Raw genomic sequence first — 18,341 nt, 5'->3', positions numbered from 1 at the left:
ATTCCTTTGCTCTCAGTGATGGGAAAGCTGTGTAGCACCCATAGGACACTGTGAGATAACCTTGCCCAATTCACTGTGCTGGACCAACACTCAGTCTCGGGTTTCTTTGATTTGATCCATCCAGCTTAGAATTAGGATGTATTTTTCAAGCAGTAACATGCTGGCTATTCTTTTAATTGCCTTCTATTCTGCTTTAATCCTTAGAGGGTCCCAGATCTATTTCCAGCTATCTCTGTGATCACTGTATTTTTGGTTACATGTAAGCAGAGAGCCCTGTTGATTAACACAGCTGTGTTAATCCCTCTTGCATCACATCTTAACATCCAGGTGAGCTAAAAGGAGAGAGGCAGAGAAGTGTTTGGGAACAGGTGTTTGCTTGAGACTGACTGACCACTCAGGGAGAAGAGGAGCCTTTAAGCACAAGTGTTCCCTAATGGGTTTCCTCTTTATCCCTAACCACAGAGTAAGGTGAGGTGCTGGGTGGCTGTGGAGAAGAAGTAAAGGTGCTGCTCAGGTTTCATCTGATAGAGCAAACAGTAAGTCTCCTGCTTGGTGGAAGAAATGGATGAGTTGATTTTTGTTGCTTGGGTTGGGCTGCTTGGTTTGTTTGGGCAAGGTGCAAGGTATAACCTACTCTGCTCCGTTTTTCTACCCTTATCTGCTGTTCCTACAGCTCCTGCTGGCCACAGAAGCTGGATTCAGCTTGTAGGAGGTGGAGGTCAAAAGCAGAGAATGTGAATTTAAAGCAATTCATCTTAATTTGTGGTTGCTAATGTGTGTCCGTTTTGCAAATGCTTTCTTGTGGCTTACTATCTGAGCAGGTTATTTTCATACTGAATTTATCACTGAATTTCTCAATGGAAAGTTTCTCACAGCCTCAGGTGTGGAATCTCCAGTAGAGCTTTTGATATAGCCACTATAAGCCTGGAAGAAAGGCTGAAAAGCCTGAAGCTGAGGGGAGTAAACTGTTTGAAAGGGCTGATAATAGTAGAACAAGGGGAAATGGTTTTAAGTTGAAAGAGGAGAGATTTAGGTTGGATGTTAGGGGAAGCTCTTTACCAGGAGAGTGGTGAGGTCCTGGAACAGGCTGCCCAGGGACCCTGTAGATGCCCTGTCCCTGGAGGTGTTCAAGGCCAGGTTGGATGGGGCCCTGGGCAACCTGATCTAGTAAATGTGGAAGCTTGGTGGCTCTGCCAGGCCAGGGGTTTGGAGCTTCATGATCCTTGAGGTTCCTTCCAACCCGGGTCATTCTGTGATTCTGTGAAGCTGGGGTGCTTCTGGGAGAGCAAAGAGCTTTCTGAGCTGGTAGGGAACCCTGGAGACCCTATCTGTTAATAGCTGCTATGTGATCAAATGGACTGGTGTGGTATTCAATAATCTGCAGTTTTTCTATCTGCCTCGAGCTGATGCAGCGTGTGGTGACCTCTGGTTGCAACAGCATCTCCTCCATTTCATCAGAAGATATGCATCTGTTACCAATAATGCTTTCAAAAGGCAACCATTTCTGCCACTAACGCAATGATTTCCTTAAATATTTTCCCCAGCAGCTATTTTCTGTTTTATGCACAGACAAGCATGCAATGAGTTGATCAACTCACAGCATTCTATATTTGTGTGGGCGCTTCGAACTTCAGATCATCCATTTGTGTGTGTTTCTCTCACCAGAGCATAATTAAAATCCAAAGAAGCACAAAGCAAATGAGCAGGATTTAAAAAGCAAAACATAAAAGGCAGGAAAGAATTACTCCAGCTTTTACATATCGCTTTGATTCGTTGCATATGCCTCTCAGCTGGGCTGGCTGGCTTTCAAGGGAGGGGAAGTGTCTATGGCTTTGGTGCATATAGGAATGCAATGTGTGTCACGTGCAGATGCAGATGGGTGCTGGCCAGCCTTTGGGATGCTGTCCCAGACCAAGTTACACGTGGTCCCGTTTTCCTGTCCAGCCCTAAGGCTCTTCCCCAAAAATTCCTTCAATAAAAGCAATTGTGGGGCCCTAAATCCGCACTTTGTGTGTGTGGGGTGGGTCACTTCTTTTGGAGGGTTTCCCTTAATGCTGCTGCCTCTTGGCATTGATGGCACTGGAAAAATGAGGGCTGCTTCTGAAAAAGTTTCTTCCCACCAACGTAGACCTGAGCATTGCAAGTGACCAAGCCCAAAAGCATGGAAAATCCTCCTGCTTTGGCAAGCTTGTTTAGCATTTAGCAGAGCTCCGGGGTTGCGCTGCTTTCATATCACACCCAGCATACCAGCATCTCAGATGAATCGCATATTCATTTCTGTTCTTTTAACCATGCAATTGGCTTAAAATCTGCTTGTTTTACCCTACCTAAAGGCTGAGACTAAAATAGGGCTGTTATTAAGAGGGAAGGGAGTATTTGCTGGAAAAAGAAAAAAAAAAAAAGAGGATACTCCCTCAAAGATCAATGACTCTTTATATAGGGTAACATAAGCCTCTCTGCTCAGACAAATCATCCCCTTAATGTGGAACACAGAGCACTTAAAAAAGGTGGAAAAAGTGATGGGCACGTGGGCAGCAGGCTGGCCACGATTCATGCAATGCCAGCCAAAGCCTGGCACTGCATAGAGCAGGATCGTCCCCATTGCAAGTCAAGCACGAAAGCAATGAGGGAATAATCTGAGGTTGGCCAGAGCTTGCAGTGATGCAAGGAATAGGATGTTCCCAAACAGGCACGTCTCAGAAGTTAGGAGAGAAACAGCATTTCTCCCCTGGTAGCAATGGGGGTTGGTTGAGCTCTCCCTGAAAGCGAGGGGAGATAATGCTTTGAATAGAAAATAGAGTGTTTCAAAACTCACAGAGGGTTTGCAGGAAAGTGGAGAGGTACAGAATGAAAGAATGAATGAATGAATTGAATCACATGGGGCATGTTGCTCCTGTTGCAGAGAAACCACCAGCCCCCCAAAGTTAGTGAACATCTCTGCAAAGAGGTTAAATCTGATCAAATCTGTATCCAGGAGGGATTAGAAAGCCTGGTTCCTAAAGTCCACACTGGTGAGTTGAGGGATGGTGCTAGGGAGGTGTCCTGCTCTGTCCCTGTGCCTTGGGGATGTTTTGGACTCCACAAAGCTCCCAAACTGTTTGGTTGTTTCCCCAGCAGCAGAACTACTTGAGCATGGCAATTATCTGACCATCCATACTGATGTATGATTTTTCTTTTTAATTAGTTAGTAATGGGGTAAAGCCAGAAGTTTGAAAAATGCAGCGTTTCTCCCCTGGGAGCCCCTATGAATCATCACCAGGAATGAGCTGAGAGTTTCCCCTTTGCGCCTGCTGGAAGGAAAGTGGCTTTGGCCACCTCCACTCCAGCCCCTTTTGGCCTCTGTGCCTGGTCAGGAAACCAGTTTGGCTACAACCAGGCTGGGGTTGGGAAGGGAGGGCTCTGCAGTGGAGAGAGGGTGGTGGGATGTCTCCTCCATTAGTCATTGTCTCCCTTTGGTGAGAGCATTGCTGCCTGAAATATCCCAATGCACTGATAGTGAGGGGATTATGGAGGGAAAGTGGGGTTGGCTCTGTGCTGGGCTGAAGAGCCCTTCCCTTAGAGAGAAAAATTGACATTAGCCAATCTCTGTGAGATGATGGGACCATTGCAGGGGACGAGCCCAGCAGCGGGACCCACATAGAGTAGGCAAGTCTTTGTTAGGCATCCCTCTCGCCCTAGGGTGAGAGACACCAGGTCTGCCTTAAAGAACTCCAAGATGGGGATTACCCCAGGGAAGATGCAATGAGAGCCCCTCTTAGGTTGCCACTGCCCCTCCTAGAGCCCTCACTGGGTCCCATGCATGCACCCACCTTGCTATGCTCAGGCAGCCACACAGACCACATCCCAAGAGCAGGCTCCCCAGCAGCACACCCCTAAATGTCCTTTCTGGGGCTCCTATTCCATGGATACTCCCTCCTGAGCTCTTCTGTGTTCCCACCCCACCGAAGTGCTGCAGCAGTGCTGTCAAAGCATAGCAGGCAAACACCCGTAGAGAAACCCCGTTGGTTTTAAGTGAGTTTAATTCAATCCTGTGTTTCCCGGAGCATCCCCTTGCACCTGCAGTGCTCCGGCTCTGCACGGAGGCTCCTGGGGTGTCATGCTTTACAAGCCTGTTGCAGCACTGCTTCTCCCTGCAGAACGAAAGCGAAAACACGGCTTTCCTCTAAGACTTTTGCCTCTCCTGTTGAGTTTTGCCTAAAACTCTTTGGACCATTTCCCCCGTAAAAAAAAAGAAAGCAGCAGCCACGAAGAGTGGCGAGCGCAAGCTACGAGCTCCCGCACGGGCAGCGGCACTTACCCAAAGTGAACCCCTAAAATATATCGCTTATCCCGGGGTTCTCCCCTTCCGAAGCACCTTTCCGTGGCCGCGCCGGTGCCGCTCACCGTCCCCGCTTCCCTTCCTCGGAGGGGCCGCTCGGGGTGCGCTGGTTCCCCAGCAGGCGGCCGCCGCGGCTCTGAGCGGGGCCGGGGGAGGCGGCTGGCGCGGTACCGCTGGGGGCCGGCCGCTGCAAATGGGATCCAGATGCTGTGCTCTGGCGGCGGCGGAGGGGCTGAGGTCAGAGCTGCTCATCGCACGCCGTCCTCCCTCTCTTCCTCCCTCCTTCCCACCCTCTTGTCCCCCGTCCCCGCCCCAACCAGAGTTCCCCCGGGGACGCCTCCCCGCGCTGCTTCCCCTTCCCAGAACGCTATTTCCTTATTATCTATAAAGGCGAAAAATGGGATGGTGAATTATTTTAATCGCACGCCTTTCAGTTGAGAAGGGCTGGGCTTGGATGCTGGAGGCAGCCAGGGAGCGCCAAGGGCCGTACCAAGTTACGCAGGGCTCCCTCGAAGCCCTTTTGGGATGCTGGAGAGCCCGGCTGAGCCCTCCCATCCACAACGAGCACGACCTGAAAGAGCCTTTTCATGCAGTTTCCCATCAGATGCAGCAGTAGAAGTAAGGGTTACGTTCCCCACTCCTTGTGCCCCTCGGGAAATCAACATTTGCCCCTTAGGCTGTTTTCTAATACATGTAGCCCAGAGAATACTTTATGAAGGTGTTACACCCGTCAGATGAGTGAGCAGTTTGTGATTTGTTTTTCACCTCTGTGCCATCAATACCTACAGTTAACCTTTCACTAGGCAGCACTAACTGGGTTTGGGATTTGTTTTTAGCCCTCTGCAAGCTGAAATTAAACATTTAATTCTGGTTCAGGTTGTGTTTTTGCAAGAGCATTTGGTATAGAAGCAGTAATTTTTATTTCTTGCCCTTGCTTTGGTCTGCATGAGGCTGGAGTTGCAGTCGTGTCCTGGGAATCAAATGGTCAGTCTCTCTTCTGTTGTTTCAAATGGGGATTTATGATGTTTGCTCTAGATTTTCTGCTATTTGAAAGATCAGCCCCATTAAAATAAAATAGCTGGAATGCTGTGGGGAAATGCTGAGGTCTTGAACTGCTGCAGTAGCTCATTCTGGTGGTGGTGTGGAGAGAAAGCTGGCCCTGCAAAGAGACTCAGCACCACACAGCCTTACTCTGAGCACAACCCTGCAGGTCCAGTTGGCTGCCACCAGTGGAAACCAGTGCAGTACTGGCACAACTGGTTTTATTTCTGTCTATCATTGTGCTTTTCAATCAGCCCACAGCAGTTTGCTCTACTTTCAGTCAGGAAAGCCCCAGCTTTCCCCTGCATGAGCAAATGGAGAACTTGGGCTCCTTCGCTCTGTGGTCCCAAAGGAGATCACTGCAGCATCCCAAGGGGAAATAAATATAGGGGAACACCCAAAGGGGAAGGCTTTGTTCTGTCCCCAGCCGCCTAACAGCTCTGTCTGGTCATTGGATCACACCATGGCAGCAATTTTTAGAGACAGCAAGGGAGGGCACTGACTAAGTTTAGCAGGATTTCCTCCCTGGAGTATTAATAACTGGAAGTGCTGAGTGTTATGAGTCAAGGAGAGGGTTTTTAGGAATTCTCTTTCCACCCGCAATAGAAAAGACCTTGCGTGCTGCTCCCTCACCCTGATGCAAAGGGGACCCTCCAGGTGTCCTCCCTGCAATAAGGGTCTCAGATTGAGGCCATTCAAAATCTCAACAGAGAGGCAGCATTCTGCAGTACTTTTCTGGATATCTATGGGATTCAGCTGAGCCATTTCTACATGCAATCTAAGAAATGCACTGTGGGTTTCCTTGGTGTAATTCACCTGCACACGGGCTTGCTTCCATCCCACCTAAGCAGCTGCTTTATGTGCACTGATTGTTGTGAATGCGTGGGGGTAGCAGGAGCCATACCTCTGCTTAGTAAAAAAAAAAAACAAAACCCACAAATCTGGGCTGTAAGATACAAATGCAACTTGCTATTCCCTATTTTGGACTAGTGAGCTTGCTACAACCTGCTGGAGCTCAGCAGATTTCTAGACCTAGTGTCCATGGCAAGCTTTGGGCATTGCATTGAATATCACAGCGTGCAAAGATTGGGGCAATCCTGAAGTTGTTCCACTTCTGATGCAACATCCCACTGTGGCTCCATCCTTGAGCACCATCTGCTGGCTTCTCCTCCAGGGACTACTTGGGCACCTAGCAGGCCACAGCCACCTTTGAGCCCTTGGATAATGCCTGCTCCCAGAAGGCGGGGCTGCTGCATACCATGCATGAGATTGCCATGAGAAGTTTGTCTCATCCCTGGAGGTGCTCAAGGCCAGGCTGGATGGCATCCTGGGCAGTGTGATCTGGAGGGGGGCAGCCAGCCCATGGCAGGGGGTTGGAAATGGATGGTCTTTAAGCTCCCTTCCAACTGAGGCTATTCTATGATGATGGTAAAATCCGTGAGTTCCACCAAATCCAAAGGTCACTCTGTTCTTCTTCCACCACTAACCCAGCCGTCTGTGATGTGGTTGGATGTATGGGGTCAAGCTGTGACCCCCAAGCCATGTTTGCTGAGTTAAAAGAGCTGAGGACTGCTCTGCTAAAAGTAGGGTAGGACTGCAGATTGCATGTTAATTCTGCTTGTTGATAGATGGTTCTCATTAGCACCAAAGCAGTTGCCATTGCTTTCCTCCTAAAACTCCCCACACAGCCACCACCCTAGTTAGGGAATCCTGGGAATATTTTCTGAGGCTTTGTTCTGTTCTGCTTTTTTCTGCACTTTCTGGATTATTATTATTTTGCTGTTGTTATTCTGCCTCTGTGCAAATGCCTCCTGAGGCGTTTGTACCACTTCTGATGGCACCCTTGGCTTTGAAGCAGCTGGAGAAAGAAGGAGCAGGAGCATCTCTGGAGTACACAGAGAGGGAAATACCACTGCAGAATTTCCATCCCAGGGAGCTGTTTTCTCTCCTATGCAACCAGAAGGAAAATCCTCCTGGAGGGAAGAACAACTTAGGAATCCCATAAAAGCGTGCCTGTTTTGTTGCAGTGTTTTTGCCTGATGCTAATGCTGCTAATAAATCACAGTGGGATAACCCCAGCAGAAGTCATAAAAACAAGCCTATGGGCTACACGTATGGATGTATATTCTCTGAATCCACGCTTGCATGGACTGCAGGGGAGATAATAACTCAACTGAAGAAACTTGGCGCCTGCCTAAGCTGCAGCCTGCAAAAAGAGACATCCTGCTACAAGAGCTTTCCTGTGACAAGGAACAAACTACTCTCAACTATGTAAATACTGAGGATGCTTTCCTTCTAACACAATGCAATGCACAGCTTGTAGGTCACTAAACTGTAATGTGAGCCATGATGCTCGGCTTCTAGGAAAAAAGCTTGTTGAGCTCTTTCTCAGAATAAGAGATGTCTGGAAATGGATGTGCGATGCGCTTGGGCCAAAGCAAAATGTTGCAATGAGTTGTTCCTGTTTGCTTCCATACATGATGCTTCCAGGTGGTGCCTGTTACAAGAAATGCTATGAGGGAGAGCAGTGAAGATGCGAAGTTTGGTATAGATGTACCACATGTGCTGGTCCCCTTAGGGTACATTCTTATTAAAGCCCTATGCTAAGGACATGTATCATGTTCCAGGCTGTGCTGTGCGCTCTCTCACTTATAAACTTAGGAGGAGCTGACATAAACAGCGTCTCAACACTGTGACTGTTTTGTTTGGAAAATCAGCATTTGAAAGAATGCACACAAAAAACAGGAAATGCCATGTGTGTGGCTGGGATATATATTTATCCCTTGGGGGCTTGTAAGTGATTTGCATCAAGCATATGGAACAACTCGTGCTCAAGGTGCATATCTGAGGCTGTGCTACCACTGTGGTACTCGTGGCTTTGGGCTGAGATGGTGAGCCACGGTGTGGGAGATGCTGAATTTTCCCCTGCAAGTGGCTGAAGCTCCTTAGGATGTGAAAAAGTCAATTTTTTTTGCCCAGAAGATCTTTCGCAGTATGGGCAACTTGCTGGCTGGTCTTGGCAATGCCCAGAGCAATGCATCTGCCTGCAGGAGAGCGATAACAGCAACGCAGCATCCATCCTTCATCCAGATATCTTTCCTTTAATGAGGTTTCAGTTCATTAGTGCTGCTGGGGTACCAAGTGCAAACCGGAAAGTGGAATTGGCCCAGTTGTCCCTGGCCCTGGATGTGAAAGATGTTCCCGTCCCCAGGCAGGAAGAGGTGGGGACAGCTTTGCGTGGTTACTGTTGCTGTTTACCACCTTCTCCAACCGCTGATGGCAAAAGCGAGTGGAAAAAAGCCTTCAGCTCTGCCTATAAAACGCAGAGCCAGCAGCCCTGCCAGCCTGACTAACGCGTCGTCCATCAAATGTTTCATTCATCCATTCTGCAGCCCGACACACAAAAATTACATGGCCTGCCCAAAGCAGAACAACGGCCCGCTTTGTCCCTAAAAACACGCAGCAGTGAGCAAGCCACCTGTAGGTTACAAGCAAACCAGAACAGGGATGGTTTTTATGGGACCCATGTGGGTAAAATGGGGGAGTACCAGCAGAGCCTGGTACCACAAGGAACCAGAACATCTTGGCTAGGCATCCTGTCCCCGTCCTGTGGGGACAATGTGTTCCCTGTTTGCCACATCCAGGGAGGAGGCCTGTGGAGAGAATGAGTCCATGGAAGATGATGCTCGTGATGTGTTGCTCCCAGTAGACACGTTGTGCCATCACCACCTTCACCCCAAAGAGAGGAAATGGGTGCCAAGAGGACAACACACATCCCTTACAAACATCGGCAGCTCTGACTGCTCAACCCTGATGTTACAGGGAGCTTTCATTTGTATCCTCCCTCCAATCACAGCTAACCTGCATTCTGTTTCCCCCCAGCCTTTGGAGCAATCCAGTGTTGCTGAAGATTGCTGTCCTCTGTCACTGGTAGCTTGGTCCATCACATTTACCGTTCTTCTAGAAAAGGGGAAGCAGCAATGAGGGTGAGAAGGGATGGGGATGCTGATCTCAGTCCTGTGGAACTGATCCCAAAGGGTTTTGTGGATCTGAAGCACCATCTCATTAACTTGATTTCATCTTCAGCTCTGCAGCAGGGAAGCTTTGCTGCAGCCGGGACGTGCAGCGATGTTCAGAGTACAGCACGTCCGTGGTTCCTGCTGACAGCAGCATGTTCTCACTAATTTCTCACTTGATCTATAGCCCCGAGCAGGCTGCCACTAATGTCCTCTAGCTGTGCAACTGAGGAGCCTCTGCAGAAAACATCTGGCCACTGAGCTTCCCCACTGACCTGCTCTGCGTGTCCTGAGGTAAAACTAGATGCTCGGAGGCTAAATGAAAACAGACCGCATGTGAAATGATACCTCTCCAAGATTCACAGCTGGGGGGCAGCAGGCTGATGCCTCATTGCCTTGGGAAGAGGCTAATAGTGAGAGGGATGTGACATCATAACCACGTACCTGGTGTGGAGGTATGCCAGCAGACCTCCTTCATTAGGCACTGGTTGTATATTCCGTGTAATTAATTCTCTATGTGCAGTTCCCCTAACGATTGCTTCTGACGTGTGTGGCTTGCAGGCCTTCTCCCGTGCTGCCATGCCACAGACTGGCAGCCCATGGGACTTGGTGGTGGTAGGTGATGGTCAGACTTGACATTCTGCAGGGTAGAACCTGAATAATGCTGTAATAGGAATCTGGGGAGATGTTATTTAAAGGAGGATGCTGCAAAGTGGGCCAAATTTTCTTTGGTTTCTAATAGCAGGAGAGATTTTTACATGATGTGACCCAAAATACTCCACAGAAATGCCAGCTTGGCCTGTACTCAACTAGGATGAGGGATCCCAAAGGGAAAGAGGAGATTTTTCTTTCCTCTAAGAATCCAAGCTTGGCCAGGCTTCACTGCAGTCATGGGACAGCAGTTGGGATTTTCCTTCTCCACAAAGAGAAGGGAGGAGAAAAGGAACTTGTAAGCACTCCCTGGGGGTCAGGAGACTTTTCCAAAGGCAAAAAATAAAAGCACCAAACTCTTAGAGTTGGTGTTTGTTTCTTTTCCGTGGTTTAAGCTCTTGGGAGGGCCGGGAGGGCACCTCTCTGTCGGCAGTACCTGGCAAGGGAGCTGTGAAAAACTTGTTTGTGAGAGAGAAATATGCAGTGCCTCCAGCTAAGGGAAAAATCCCTCTGCTTTGTCCCCGTGCCGAGGTCCAGCTCGCTGAGTGCTCAGCCCTGATGTGGTTTTCTCAGCCATGTGCACAGCAGTTGTTGTTGGACAACCTGTGCAGTGCAACCAGCCAGCAGCCATAGGATGCGTAGAGATTTTGTCCAGCTGGATGAGATCATCCTGGCACCCCAAACCATCCCCACGGGGCTCCCCCAGCCCTATCATCTCTGAAGAACTCGGTGGTGGTGTACTTTTGAGAGACGCTTTTCAATCCTGTGCTGTAAACCTCCCAGGTTTACAGCCTGTATTTTATGCCTGACTCCACAAGGTGGCACAAGGAAACCGGAGTATCCCCGAGGTTATCCCTTGGCTCCAGCAATCTTTTGGCCAGGAAGGGAAACACCGTGCACGGTGGCGTGCAGCACCTTTTGCAGATGGGTGTTTGCAAGACTAGTGAGGACAGGGAGCCTGCAGTATTTTGGCTGCTGCACCCACCCCTATGGGGATGTCTCCCCTTTCCCGGGAGTGTCTTGGGAGCTCTCCTGGTGCTGGGTACCATTGTCAGAAACACCAGCAAGGGAAGGAACTGATGCTACAGCCATGTGAGAGTTGGCTTTTCTTTTAAGCGGACTGTGCTTTCAGGCTGGAATGGGATGAAAGTTTCTCTTTATCACTGCAAGCTCTGATGTGGGTGTCGTTTGACTTCACACACACAGGCATCTCCGTGGACTCTGTGTTCCCCTTCAACTCGCCTTGATATCTGAAGGAAAAGAAAAGCAGGTGATGTTCATTATTCCTGGGGTTGGCCTGGTGTGTGAGGAGGCTGGTGGTGGGCAGGTGACTATCACTTCGTCTTCAGTAACCCAAACAGATCACCAGTGTAGTTTTTGTGGCATAGCCCTCCAAAGACGGGGCTGAGGGGAGTCCTCATGGCAGCCTGCAGCTCCCAGGGCAGCAGGCACAGCCCCAATGCTGGAGCTCAGGGAGCACTGAGACACCAGTCTAAGCCATAGGGGTTGGGTTTGGGTGGTGCTGTGTGGGGGCAGGGGGTTGGACTGGGTGACCCTTGTTAGTCCCTCCTAACATGGAATGTTCTATAGTTATATAGTTATATATAGAATATATATAGTTATTTATATGTGTGTGTGTGTAATGTATATAGTGTATATAGTGTATATAGTGTATATAGTGTATATAGTGTATATAGTGTAGTTATGTATATAGTATATAGTATAGCAAGCTGTTGGTGTGAAATGCTGTGCTGAGCACCCATTTAACCAAAAGCAGAATCCTGTAGCAATGCAAGTGGGCCCACTAGCCATCAGGCAACAGGAAAAGGATAAGACCTGTCACTGGCTCTGCAGGCCAGAGAGGCAGACAGGCAGGAACAGCACTGAGAAGCATTGGAGCCAGATCCTTGCTCAAACCTACTCATTAGCCGCTTATTAGATGAGCAGGGAGCATCTCTCTTGCTGTTACATCCCAAGGGAAGCCTCTGCAAGAGGCTGTTTTTCTTTCAAATGAAATGTGCTTTCAGGCTGGGATGGGCTAAAAGTTTCCCTTTCCCTATCAATCTGAAGAGCCCTGCAAAACAGCTCTGCCTCCCCTCTGCTTAGGGCACCTCGCTCTGTGCCCTGGCTGAAGGCCACCTTTCTCCAGCTCACTGGGAAGAGGACAGAAATACTGGCACTGCCCAGAAACAGCCAAATGGAAACTCATTAGAGAGCGGATCGACCGGCAGCCCTCCGCATGGCCAGCGGGGCTCTCCTTATGCGACCTTGCTGGGAGTGGTTCACAGCTCCATCCCATCCCTTTCTCTGCCTCCAGGGTCTGACAGGGACAGCAGCAACCCAAGGGCTGGGAGTCAGTGCTAGACACCTTCTGGCTAGAAAATGCAGAGTACGTCTGAAACAAGGATGAGGAACAACTAGGAGAGCTTCGTGAGGGCCTGGGGACACCTCTGATCCCAGCAGCTTCAAAATACAGCCTGGAGCAGGACAGTGTGCTGAAAAAAGGCTGCAGCTCAAGGATGGTGGAAACAAATCCCATGGCCTGCACCCAAGCCACTCAGCTCAAGTGGTGCCAAGCAGTTCTGTCGTGATAGGGATGGAGATGGATGCTTGGGAGAAGCCAAAAGCACTGCCCAGCTAATTGTTCGCTATCTGATTGTCTACCTCCTGGGTTCTGCATCCTCGTTTCCAGCACTTACCCCATCATATGTCTGCCTCAATTGTCTTCAGCCAGCCAAAAACATGCCGTCCTGCTTCATGCTCTCACTTGAGTTAAAGTCAGATAAATCTCTGAGCACCTGGTCAGGTCTGGGAGTGCCAAAGTGCAGCCTCACATAGGATTCTCACACAGTGTACTGGGGGGTAGCAGCAGAAAAAAATAAAAAAAAAAGAAACAACTATTTCTATCAACATCTAGATTAAACAAATAGAGCAATTGTCTGAAAGGATCCCATGGTGTGGGCACACACCTGCAGCTGATGTGGGAAGCAGAGGTGTGCCAAGGTGCTTGCCAACAGCACAGTGCTGCTGGACTCTAGTGCCTCCACCAGCACAGAGCGCTCCATGAAGATACTGGAGCCCAGAAGGAACAAAACAAAGCCCTTTGTAATCAAATTTTTCTTTTGGAAAATAAACTATTGGAAGTTCTGACATTGGAAATTCCCTGTTGGAGAGGATTAAGAGAGAGAATCATCTTGGAAGACTTAGAAAAGGGGCGGGTTGTCCCAGCATGGAACACCACGTTGATGCACCAACAAGGCCTGGTCTTGCCTTGCTAGAGATTTCACTGCCTGTGTTTGGTTTACTTTTAAGTCAACACCACATTCATCACCGTCGCCAGCAGGACCAGGATCTAACTGAACAGCTGCACACAGAGCTTTATCTTGCTGCTACACCCCTACTTCCTCGTGAGTAACCTGGGGCGGGGTGCAAATCATCCCTCTGGAACAACAAGGGCTTGTTTTCCTCTATAGGTCCCTGACAGCCCTCCAAGTCCATGGATGGCTGAACCGTGGCCCTGAGATTATTCATCTTTGCATGCAGGCTCCTACAGAATTGTCCTCTAACCAAAACATGGGTAAGTGTCCTTGGCCCAGCCATGACCATGTAAAACACTGCTAAGTTGCAGCACTGGCTCTGGGAGCCAAACGGGCTCGTTTCCTGCTTAATGACTAAAAAACTCATCTCCCTCCTGGCAGAGTTGGAATAAGCTGTTTGTTTGGTGGGGTTCTGTTTTGTTTTTGAGTTCAATCGCTCCTTCAGTTAGCAATATGCATTCCTCGTGATTGTGCCAGCTTGCAGAATAAACAGCAGGGTGGTTTCTCAGAGGATGTCCTTCCCAGGGTCAGCCATCCTACGTGCTGACTCCAATGCCCTGCTTCTTGCAGTCAGCTCCATTGCCCCACTCCTGCCAAGTGTAATCTACGCTGTGCATGGTTATCCCAGAAAACTGGAGTGATGAAGGACGGATGTTTGGGGTCTGCTTCTTTTTAGCGGTATCAGCTTTGCTTTTAGCATGGCACAGAGACCCCTTGAGACTCTAGCAAAGCAGAAATGGGTTCAGCAGTGGCAGCCTGTGCCCTCAGACAGCCCAAAGCAAGCACTGTAGACATGCACAGACTCCTGCATCTCTCAGGCAATTAGCTTTCTGGAACTGCGTTTGCGTGCCTGAATGCAGTTCATTTTTGACCTTGGTAATTGTCTGAACAAGAACATCCAGTTGGGTGTCCTTACCTGATTAGTGAAACCTTCTTTGCCTCTGTGTAGGTGCTCAGGGCCCAGCTGATTCCACTGGCAAATTCTCCAGCACTGCTATCCATACAGACAGTGTCAAACCAAATCCCTGCTGTAGGGCTGCAGTCCTGGTTGTGATATAAAATAGTAAAGAAAGGAAATACATCGATACTGCCAGAATATTCCTCCCATGCATCGTCTGGGACTATTTCATTTTGATGACCACAGCAAAGCATGCACTTCCTTATTGTCAAAATGGTGTGAAGAGGCTTAGGGTGTACTGCAAGCTAGAAGAGAATAGTCTGCTGAAATGAAATGAGGAATGGTACAGACAGTCCATCCTCTGCCTCAAGACAAGGTTAACACGACCTTATGCCAAATCTGAGCTGTTTGTAAAGACTTCCACCTCTGCAGTCATCAAGCTATTCTGGGGTACTGCTTGAACTCAAGAGCATTTGAGCTCAAGGATGAAAGCCCAGCGCTCCAACATGGGTTAGGATGGTCCTCAGGGGGAAGAGGTAGAAACCTGTCCATCCTCTGCTTGGTCTGGTGTCCCTGTCAAGACACTACCAAATGTGGGATCAGCACTGTTGTCACTGAGCAGCCTCCCCCACTTTAGATTTTGTGACCCACTGAAGTACTGTTGGCCCAACCATAGCATCATAGAACGGCCTGGATTGAAAAGGGCCACAACAATCATCTAGTTTCAACCCCCTGCTGTGTGCAGGGTCACCAACCAGCAGACCAGGCTGCCCAGAGCCACATCCAGCCTGGCCTTGAATGCTTCCAGGGATGGGGCATCCACAGCCTTCCTGGGCAACCTGTTCCAGTGCGTCACCACCCTCTGGGGGAAAAAAATCTACGAGCATTTCACCTACAAGGTATGTTGATCCATTGGTTGTTGGCATGACTCCCCAGCTAATGCTAAAATGAGTGATGAACTTCACCCAGCTCCAGGCTCTGACCCTAAAAGCGTTTCTCAGACCTCATCTCCCAGGCTGAGTGGGACCTGTGCCTGCTTATTGCACTCTGTTCAGCCCAAAGCAATCCTTTAGCCATGAACATATCATGTCACTGCCCAGGTTGTAACACCTGTGTCTGACACGACCTTGTTGAGCTGGAAGTGATTAACTCGTGTTTGTTCAGCTATTGTTTACCTTGGTAATTCCTGGGAGCTGTCAAGTGACAGCCTTTGCCAACTATTTTACCACCTCTCGGCAGGCAGTGGTTTGAATTACGTTTTTATCAGCTGAAATGAGACGTTCCCACAGGATCAAATTCACCTCGACCAAGAGAGTAAATCCACAACTTAAGGGCTGTTCCTGTTAGAATATCAGTTTCTGATGGGAGCTCTCCCAGCTAGCTTTTTGTTAGGCGAGGGGATGGGGTTCCCTTGTTATTAAGGCATTAGTTGGAGAAAAAAAGGTGGTGGAATTTGTAGGGATTTGTAGGAATTTGGAATCTGCTCTGTTTACATGAGCAGCAAAAAGGCTCCTATATGAAATACAGCTTCCACCCCAACGATGACACTACAAACATTCTTTTCTAATCATGTGACTGTGTTTATCTAATTGCAACCAATGTCAGAGCATCATTTTCCAAGATAATTACCATCAATTGGCCATTTTCTTTAGGGGAGGCTGCTGGGGTCGTTCTGGTAGCCTCCAAATGAGATATGGTCACGCAATAACAAAATTTCACAGTCATATTAATAGACAAAACCCATATCAAACCCCTATGGGCCTTGTACAGAAATAGCAAGGGTTCTGAGCAACCCTTCCCTGCCCTTCTTGTTCTGCACCAGCGTGATGGGAGCGGGTCAGAATGGGCCTTTATAAAAGTGCCAAGGGCTGATAAGAAAGCAACCACAGAGCCAAGGGGTCTCATGATTCGGGGATGACTGCAGAGCAGCACATGCTCAGGGCTGCTCTGCTTCCACAAGGGCACATTTCTCTTAAAGAAGCTGCCACTGAAATACTGCTCTTTTCTTTACGTGTCAAGGCCACCAATGACCAGCTGAGCCCCAATTTTGACCATACCCAAGTTATTTGGATAGCCATATCATTGAGTTAGGGGAGAGCTTCCCATAAGGAATGCAGTACCTTAACAGACAGAACACTAGGAATTTATGGCCACCTATGGGCCTGCATTCAAGAAGCCTCCCATACCACTCTGATCCCAAGCACTTGGGACCTGGTAATTGAGTTGGCAGGTCCTCGGACAGGGTCTTGTTATGATGTTAATTGGGATCTATCAGCCCGCTGTGCTGTTTGGGTGCACTGAGGCGCACAGGCTTGCAGACACACTTACGTAAGGACCGTTCAGCTCACATCTCACCCCTGCCAAAAAACTAATTGCTTTCTCCAGGACAGCATCTCTGCTGGAAGGGGGGCTAAAAATCAATGTATGGCATCCAGAGATCAGGCATTCCTGATACCCAGCGTCCGTAATTATCACTTTTTCTGTACAAAATCCATTCAAGTTTGGATTGAAAAATCCCTTTCTGGCTCCATCTGTAGGTTTTACCCTAATCTTGTTTCAAGTGAGTTAGTGGGGGGAAATAATTCCCTGCACCACGCGGGCAGAACACGGCGGCCGAGTGGCCAAAGCCCTCCAAGTCTGGCTGCTTCCACTGCACTCAGCCTTTTTAGGGCAGAATGTTTTTCTCCTTCTCTGATGAAGATAAGGAAAGGGCTTCTTTTCATTCTCTTTTCCATTCTCTCCTTCCTTTAGTATATGTAATACAGGAATTCCTACTGAGAGGCACAGGGAGTGTTTTACTTTGAGGGCAAACAGCAAATACATCAACAAGACCATCTCTGCTGACTGGATTATTGCAATTTAAATATATTCCTCCAGGTACATGAGATGCTTAGCATTTGTTTGGCTTTTTAAAAAATTATTATTATTTTTTTTAATCCTGTCAAACCATCTTCTCCTGCTAACTGTAAATGAGGGGAGTCTGCTAATTAAGGTATTTGCTCCTGGTGTAGCTCATATTCTCCAAATTGCTGGGAGGGCAAACAACATAGCTTGGGCATCCAGCTGCTCCCATTTCCCTCGTTAAAGCTGCTGATTTAACAAGGTGAGGTAGGGCACAGAGTAGGTTTGGTGGTGGGATGTTTGGCCTTTGCTTATGCCCTGCCTCTATGCTTGCCTTTCCTGGGGAGGTGCTTTAAGACCGGTTGGATCTATGCTCCCTGCACAACACGAGTGGTTTGGCAGTGAGTCAATGCTTCCTCTAACCCAGCTGGGCGGATGAGGTGTGGGGCTGGCAGAGCCAGCCTGCCCGCGGCCCCATTATTTGGGGCGGTCACGGAGGTGGGGCCCAGCAGTGTGTCGGGTAACGGGGCCAGCCATAGGAATGCCTCTGGTTGTCACTTAGGCTTGTCGTGCAAGATGGGGAGGAAGCTGGATCTCTCTAAGCTGACCGATGAGGAGGCCAAGCATGTCTGGGAGGTGGTTCGGCGTGACTTCAACCTGAGGAAGAAAGAGGAGGAGCGGCTGGAGTGAGTACCTGTGTCTGCCAATGGGAGCTATAGGTTCCTTCCTCTTCTGCTGGGTATGGATAAAGCAGTGGGCATGGAGGAGAGAGCTGTAAACTGAACATAGTGTTTGACAGGTGATGTTATCAGCTGTGTCAATGCAATCAGGGCAGTTGATGGGGCAGCTTATCTGGCCCTGCTCAGTGCACCCCACTGGCTGGTGGGATCCATTTCCCAAGGAGTCCTTGGCTGTGTGGTTAAATGGGGGTCTTCGGCCACTGTGCTGTTTTGGAGTTCTTGTATGCTTCGTAGAATAGAATCATAGGATGGCTTAGGTTGGAAGGCATCTTAGAAGAGTGTAGTGGGACCTGGGAGCCTACATACCCTGGAATGGCCCTTGGAAAGTAACTGAGAGGAGTACAGCAGTTGTTGGGGAGCTGAAATACCCTCCATGGCAGTCTGTGCCACGCTGGGGTAACTTCAATGAGCCACAGATTGGGATAAGATAGGAAGTCAGTGAACTGCAAATCGATGCATGCGCTATAAAGGAAAGGAGTTAGCAGCACTGTTGCAGCCCAAGCAAAGATTTAATGCAGG

General features: G+C 48.9%; 2 protein-coding genes across 25 annotated transcripts in view; one reads left to right on the top strand and one right to left on the bottom strand.

The window, feature by feature from the left end:
• Positions 1–4,598, bottom strand: part of COL6A3 (collagen type VI alpha 3 chain) — a 53,212-nt gene extending 48,614 nt beyond the window's left edge. For 3 of the 12 annotated variants that reach the window (XM_015868081.2, XM_015868082.2, XM_015868083.2), the window contains exon 1: positions 4,298–4,598. The gene's annotated coding sequence lies outside the window, so the exon portion shown is untranslated. The remainder of the gene's footprint in view (positions 1–4,297) is intronic. The other 9 variants (XM_015868088.2, XM_015868087.2, XM_015868085.2 and 6 more) reach the window with 6 other exon arrangements.
• MLPH (melanophilin) overlaps positions 520–18,341 on the top strand; it is a 36,451-nt gene continuing 18,629 nt past the window's right edge. For 7 of the 13 annotated variants that reach the window (XM_015868104.2, XM_015868101.2, XM_015868098.2 and 4 more), the window contains exon 1: positions 17,507–17,768. In XM_015868104.2, coding sequence (XP_015723590.1) covers positions 17,518–17,768 — 251 coding nt within the window. In that variant the 5' untranslated portion in view covers positions 17,507–17,517. Of the gene's footprint in view, positions 537–17,099; positions 17,119–17,365; positions 17,484–17,505; positions 17,769–18,341 lie in introns of those variants that run through there. The other 6 variants (XM_032445678.1, XM_015868095.2, XM_015868099.2 and 3 more) reach the window with 5 other exon arrangements.

Source organism: Coturnix japonica, chromosome 7, assembly GCF_001577835.2.
Source record: "Coturnix japonica isolate 7356 chromosome 7, Coturnix japonica 2.1, whole genome shotgun sequence".
Taxonomy (NCBI): Eukaryota; Metazoa; Chordata; class Aves; order Galliformes; family Phasianidae; genus Coturnix; species Coturnix japonica.
This window is presented reverse-complemented; position numbering and strand designations above follow the sequence as displayed.